This window comes from Montipora capricornis, chromosome 10, assembly GCF_036669925.1.
Source record: "Montipora capricornis isolate CH-2021 chromosome 10, ASM3666992v2, whole genome shotgun sequence".
Taxonomy (NCBI): Eukaryota; Metazoa; Cnidaria; class Anthozoa; order Scleractinia; family Acroporidae; genus Montipora; species Montipora capricornis.
This window is the reverse complement of record NC_090892.1, coordinates 47,221,422-47,228,921: the sequence shown is the minus strand read 5'-3', so window position 1 is coordinate 47,228,921 and position 7,500 is coordinate 47,221,422. Positions and strand designations below refer to the sequence as shown.

Below are 7,500 nucleotides of genomic sequence, written 5' to 3'. Positions count from 1 at the left end.
GCGTTCTTGTACAGGAGCACCCAAATCCTGTTACGTTAAGTCTACCACAGAACGAATATCTGTTGCTAGCATTGTAAACTCTCATCTTCAAATTGCCGGCGATTCAGTAGTCTGGCCTGGTGTAACTCAGCCTGTTCTCCACACCAAAGCGTAGCTGCAGTCGCTCCACAATTTTCGAATACTGCCTGCATTCCAATTCCGTCAGCCCACTCAACAGTTTCTGCTATCGCCACGAAGACTCGCCGTTAAAAACATTGCTCAAAATGCATTAAATATTCTTTGAGTGGTTGTTTGCCATCGAAATCCTCGGGAATCTTAATCGCCTTTTTAATTTTCCGATCAGCCGCCGTTGACTTCTGACATGGTATGTAAATGCTTGGCAAAGCATCGTTGCTACGGAATGGATTTGAAGATCGTACAAGTGGTGGAGTCACTGCTGCCGTAAATGTATTTGCTAGTGATGGGGTCCTCTGTGCAGCTAACAGCTCTATCGATTTTGTGGGGTTGAACAAACCTCGTCGCTCCGAAAAGGGTTCGCCGATCTTGCACATGGTGTTTTGGCGGCGGTTGAGCTTTCTTCGATCGGTCCAAACAACTGGCTGAGGTCCTCTAAATCCGGTTTAAAAGGATTTTTCGATTGTATCGGAGTCGACCACCGCTGCCACCAATGTGATGTTTCCATGTCTCGACCATAAATACCAGTAACAAGCTTTAATACAACACAGCGACGAGTAGTTTCTTTCTGATTTTAATCCGACGTCAACTTTGCGCGGGACTGGTACACAAGCTTTCCTAAGGGGGGTATAGTTGCTACACTATTTATGCATTCGTGATTGACCAATCCGAAATGCAATATTTTGTTGAGTCAGTATAAATGTATAATCAATAAAGATGTAATAAGTAATAATTCAATTCTCTACATCAACAAAGCGATGTAATTATTTTACATGAAAGATGTGTACACATTTGTACTTTGAATGTTTAATTTAAAAGAACTTAACAGAAATTCTATGTACTCAATAAGAATTTTTAATTACAAGAGGATGCAATAATGGTAGCAAAAGTAATAAATACTATTCTGGAGGAGTCAGTGTACATAAATACTAAAAATTCACATCTAAGTTCCTTTTTTTTGTCCTCTGGACAATTTTTTTTTCTCTTACACCATTTTACAAAAGTTCTCGTAGCTGAAGCAAGTAGACACCCTTTGTTAGCAAAATTATTGCCCATAGTAATAATAATATTATTCTCTAATTCTTAGAGCTGGTCTCTTATAGGAATGTTGAATATTGTGATGATGTGGAAGATCATGAAATAAACAGGGTTTTTTGAGTACCCATTGGTCAAGCTCTAATGAGAGCATGTTCCTAATCCACTAGTCCTTCTTGAGGACTACCTCTAGCAGAGCAAAAAGGAGTTGATAATGTAAATTGGCCACCGTACAGAGTTTCGAGCGTTAGCGCTATGACGAAGGACTAACGCTCGAAACGTCAGCTTTTAGAATCTCTGTACGGTGGCCAATTTACATTATCAACTCCTTTGATAAAACCAAATTTTTGTATACTACTTCCCCACCGACGCAACACCACAGTTTCTTTAGAAACTACCCCTTCATTCTCTAGCACTGAGAGCACCCTGTTTGCAATAGCAAAGTCGCTGTGCACAGCTAGATTAGTGGCAACTCTATCTTAAATCGAAATAAAACCAGTTACATGTACATGTATTTTTTAAAATGTCACGGTTGGTTCATTGCTTTGATTTTTGGGAGCTCTGGCATGGTTGACCTTGTAATTTCAGTCAGATGTTATCCTTCTTGTCCATGTATCACTTTCAGGAGACACTGTCCCATGGTCCATAAATTAGGTCTAACCAAGCATGCTGCATAGATCATCCTGTCCTGAGAGGTTATTGCCAAACAATGATCATGGCAAAGCCGAAGACAACGATGATTTTCAACTTGTCACACTTTTTCAACATCTGCGCATTCTTGAAGACCTGCTTTAACTGTTTGTCACGATCACTATTGTCACAACCTGAAAGAAAATGAAGGTATGCCTTTGAGGACAACAGACCAACCCATGCAATTTGAGAGATTTAAAAGGGAAAACCATATGTAATTCTACTGTCTGTACTGGTGCCAATAAATCATGCATCTCTCTCTGACCAGTATGTTATAATTAGCAAGACCACAGAATCGCCCTTCGCTCATAAATCTTTACCATAGTAAAGACAACAGGATAAATTTTCTTCGTTTAAGTTGGTTTAATTCAGGCATTCCATCCTGAATGAAACATTGCAATGCTGCTTATGGCTGCTTACCGGAAATGCAATAGCATTTATTTTTTGCTTGCACCTGGCTTGAATAATTCATGAGACAGTGCAGGTAAATTAGTTTAATCACATGGGTGATTATTGAAAATTCTCTGCACTAATTGGCTGCACTTGAGGTGACTATTACACCTTTAGAACCCTTTTTTTTTAATGGCCACAAGCCGTTTTGTCGAGGTGATTATTTTTCAAATAATCACCAACGTACATGCAATAAATACTAAAACAACATTATTCACTGATATTCACCTCACCTTCGGCAAATAATCAACAATTATTCGCTGAAGGCGAGGTGAGTATAATTGCAAAGGTGATTATTCAAAACATTTAATTTCTTCGTCTCTCACCTCGACAAAACGGCTTGCAGCCACTTTTGAAACACCACTTAGGTGATTATAGTGTAATGATCACCTGAAGCGCAACCAATGAGTGTAGAGAATTTTCAATAATCACCTATGTAATTATACTAATAATTAACAATTATTCGCCGAAGGCAAAGTGATTATCGGTGAATATTCACCGAGACGAAGTCGAGGTGAATATTCACCGATAATCACTGAGCCTGAGGCGAATGATTGTTTTAGTATAAATACACAGGTGATTATTTCAAAAAAGAGAAAAAAAAACATTTCAACACGAAATCATCTTCACTTACAGTGGCAAAACGACCACTGGCAGCCATTTTGTCCGTCGAGGTGATTATCGGCTGATAATCCGAGATAGCGAGCCAATGAGAGCGCGCGATTTTGTATAATCACCTGTGTGTTTATACTAATCATTATTAACTAACCACCATAACAAAGATTTGCAAGCTGGCGGCCTGGGCATCAGCCCTTCACCAGAGCAAATTAATGACTAATTAACCTATTTACCTCTCAGGCGCCCTAGAACATCCCCAGTTCAGTTGACGAGTAAAAATATCTGGCGTTAGACAGAGTAAAATCTGTTACAGTAAGTCTCACTTCCAGGGGTTACTGGAGGGGTTGACTGGTTAATGAATTCAATTCGCTCTGACGAAGGACTAATGCTCAACACGTCTTCTCTCAAATCGTTCTTACTTTTGTCAATTTACCTTTATCAACTTGCCAGATAATAATTGTTTTATTGACCCAGTAGAGCATTTCCAAGTATGCCAAAGTCAATATTGATGAAGACATTAACTTCAATACTAGATGGTTTAGTTCAAGAAATTTCGGAAATGCGACGGTAAGAACTTTCTTTACCTAAAAAGAGCCTGTTTTGTGACATTTCACACCTACCTAAGAATGTATTTGTTGGATAAGAAGGATTTTGGATGCAGTCTGCGGTGATTGCATCATCCATGTACACTGGACCATCATTCCACATTAAATCAAAACCTCCAACACGCTTCTCGCGTCCGGTTAACCTTAGAAAGGGGAATGAGATGTTGACCCACGTTAGATTAACCAGGAACCAACTGAGATTTCAAAATTATCTAAGAGTGATGTCAAGCCTGCACTTGACATAAAAAATGTGTCACATCTTTATTTTTTGTCAGAGCAACAAAATTTAATATTCTTGTATGGTACAGGTATTATATGCCTTGGGAACCAAGAAGAAAGAGAAAACCCAAGACATTTCACAGAAACCTTTAAAGTAGAATATCAAGCATTTTGCACCTGTTTTCCATGTCTACAATATGCAACATGTCCTCCAGTAGACGACACTTCAGCTCATAATCTGACTGACTGCTGGCTGTCAGTGAAGGTGACGCATTCACTTCGATAAGCCATCTGAGAGGGAAAAAAACCGGTCATTACAAAGTACAGCTCCAAATTCTAATATTAGCCATGGTCTATAACTGGGCTCTATTTATTTAGTCGAAAGAACTATTTCTGCTGTGCTCTTGGGCATTGAGACTATTTTTATTGTTGTACTTTTTCATGAATTTGCAGGGACATTCCAACTAAGGTAGGTCATAATTATCTATTATTACGGTCCTTAGACAACATTTCTGTGACTTCGTTGACATCCTATCCCTCTAATGGACAGCTACTATCTCAGTTGGGTTAATGTGGCGATGACAATCTTGGAGACCACCAAATCTACACGGAATCAGGCCGTGTTTGAAGTTATTTTATTTCTTATCCTGTTCCCTAGATTTGATGCTCTCCCCAGATTTCAAAAGCCACTGCAATGCTAAATGGTGGTAGTTTGAAAAATGCATACAATCATGACACTTAGGTCGTGTTCTATTGGGATCAACCGTTTTCAGTTGGTTGGGTTTTTCGTGTTCTATTGGGAAAAAACCGTTTTCGGTTGGTTTGGTTGATCAACGTTTTCAACCGGCATCAAACTAAATTGAAACGGTTGAAAAAGCATCGGCAGCGACCGCTGTCGTTTACGCGGGCCATTTAAAGTCGGCCGCGGGCTCCTGTCGTGTTGCTTTCGGGCATCAACTTGGGTTGCAACTTGTCAACGCTGAGAAGTCTGGTGATAACTATTCCCAGGGGCTACCGCGTCTCAACCGAAAACAGTTGAAAAGTGTTCTATTGGGAAACCTTAACCGCTTCAACCGAAACCATTTGCGGTTAGAACGGTTGATCCCTGTAGAACATGACCTAATATGTCTGAGGGCTGTACTAACGGAAATCAGTCAGACGTACAAAAATGCCTATGAACATAGGGATGCATAAACGCCATCATCTTGATAGATACTTTAAAAAGAGTGTACAATACAGTCCACAAATTAGCACAGAACTTGAAGTTCCTATGACGCTTTTTTTTTTCTCCGTTTCTATAGTGTCTGGTGCATTACTTCAAAAATTTTTCCTTCATGTTGTATCCATGGGTTTTAGCGGGCGTTTGATTTATACACAAAAAATTGGGCTGAGCTAGTTGGGCCCTGGTAACTAATGACGTCAACGAAGTAACTTGATTGCATCTTCAGAAAGGAATATGCTAAAGTGTAAGAATAGAAGTCTTGAAAATCTAGAGCTTTTTGTTAAGTCCTATAGAAATATTGGACTATAGTTACCCTTCGGATGCTTTGAATGTTCTGACGATACAGAATGGAATTTTTACATGCTTGCCTTCTTTGACGTCATTAACTGGCTTGGCCAAAAATCAAAGGCCCGCTAAAGCAGGTGGGATTTGGGAAGCACCATTTGAAAATCGCATGATCCCCCCTCAGCTTACCAACTTTTTTCACATGCCTTCACCCCCACCCCCCCCCAATCCTTCGAGCGGTCATTTTTTCGGATGCTCTTTCTTCGCTTGGACCCTTGGCTGCCAGTCATTTGGAAATGATCTTCCTCAATGCCTTGCGTGTACCCTCCTAGGCTGGCCGTCCAAGAGGAGTGTTTTGAAATTGAGGATGCTGCCACGTTGTTATTTAGACGAGATGGGTCATACATCGCACAGCTCTTGAAAGGGAATTATTTCACCAAAGAATGCTGCAAGAAGCAGGAAGTCAGAGACTATGTTTACACCGTCATGTACCCTGAAGAGTACACTCTGACTGAAAGCAATGCTGAAAATGACTTCCACAGCAGCACAAGCGGCGAAGAAGAGCTTGATGACAGTGAAGATGAAGATGCGTGCCAGTAAAAGTTGCATCTGTTTAAAGTTCTCTTTAGTGGATGCAAATATTCCTGTCGTCAAACGTTATTTTAAATCAGAAGGAAAGTTTGTATGAAATTTGTATCCAGCCTTCCATGTTTGTCCTATAGCAGTTTTTTACATATTAAAACATCATGCCATTTCAAAGTTTTACTCAAATATTTCTTGTGACCCCCGCCCTCTTTTCACTTATTTTCTTTGGGATGGCCTCCCTTGAAAGCCTTTTTTAGTCGCATCCCCCCCCCCCCCCCCAAATCCCACCAGTGCCCACTAACTTATAAAAAATGAACGGTTCCCTATGCGGGGAAATTTTTTAAAGTACTATACCCCAGACGCTATAAATGTTCAAACGAAAATCGAAAAAACGGGGAAAAAAATAAGCGCCATATAGACTTTAAGTAACAACTTACGGTTTAAGTCTGGAGTCAATAAGAATATCATAACCATATCTTGATGATGTCGTTAAATGAAATAACTCAAAAAAAATACACAGCTGGAATGACTTGACAAAAAAGCCATGATTTGTTCTTCTCATCCCACTAGATTTAAAAAAGGGGGGAAAATCTCAACAACTCAATAAAAAGGATACAATTCGAAGCAATGTTTATCATTAATCATAACTTTTTGAACGGCTTGTATACTCTTGATGAAGATGTTATCCATGTCTCTAACCAAAGTTTCTACCTGGAAAGATAAAAATTAATGATGACTGCAATACAATAGGCAGGTTAAGAAAGGTCTACCTGCTTGATTAGGATAGAAATTGAAGGGAAAAAAACTCCCAGCCGCTAGGCTTGAACCCAACATTGAAATAATTTTCAAATCTGAGAAAACCATACTCTTCCAAGCCAAGATTCCAAATTAATAATAAACTTTATTCAAGTGTCAACTGTATTTAGTGTTGAGGCACCAATAATTGGGGACATTGTTCAGATATCAAATTGTAGGATGGTACTTTGAGGAGAGGGAAAAAACGTCATCGGAAAGGAATGTGCAAAAGTGTAAAAATAGAAGTCTTCTTGAAAATCTTGAGCTTTTTGTCAAGTCCTATAGAAATATGGGACTATATGATTCAGAATGCAATTTTAACATTCTTGCCTTCTTTGACGTCATTAACTGGATCGGCCAAAAATCAAAGGCCCGCTAAAGCACGTGGATATACTAAGGACCATTCATTTTTTATGAGGGAGGGTGGGCTGGTGGGATCTGGGAGCACCATTTAAAAATCGCATGACCCCCCCCCCCCCCCCCCCCCAAGTCTGGGAATTGCACGTAGGCCACATTTGCAGGAGGCGAGTGCTCTTCCCACTGCGCCATTCCTGCCTTTAGACCTTTTGTACCTCCCCACTGATGTGTCAATGTGAGTAAAGTTCTTTTTTGTTCACATATTGGGAATGAACTTCTAACACTACAGTGATAGAATGGCTACTATGTTTACCTTCTCTATGCCATGTTTTGCCACCAGATACCTTCTTAGCTGTTGTAAAGACCACTTGCAACCCTGAACATATTAATTTTAATGTTAAAAAACAAGAATAATGTTGCTTGTTACATTCGCAGAGTCATCTCATCTCAGAGGTAGATGGAGGA

At 39.8% G+C, this 7,500-nt stretch overlaps 1 protein-coding gene across 1 annotated transcript in view; it reads right to left on the bottom strand.

Moving 5' to 3' along the window:
- Positions 1-1,905: 1,905 nt before the first annotated feature.
- The window catches only part of LOC138020935 (probable tubulin polyglutamylase TTLL9), an 18,782-nt gene continuing 13,187 nt past the window's right edge, over positions 1,906-7,500 (bottom strand). The window contains exons 15-20 of the mRNA XM_068867824.1: positions 7,349-7,411; positions 6,500-6,594; positions 6,321-6,359; positions 3,969-4,082; positions 3,588-3,715; positions 1,906-2,033 (exon numbers count right to left, since the gene is read on the bottom strand). Coding sequence (XP_068723925.1) covers positions 1,906-2,033; positions 3,588-3,715; positions 3,969-4,082; positions 6,321-6,359; positions 6,500-6,594; positions 7,349-7,411 — 567 coding nt within the window. The remainder of the gene's footprint in view (positions 2,034-3,587; positions 3,716-3,968; positions 4,083-6,320; positions 6,360-6,499; positions 6,595-7,348; positions 7,412-7,500) is intronic.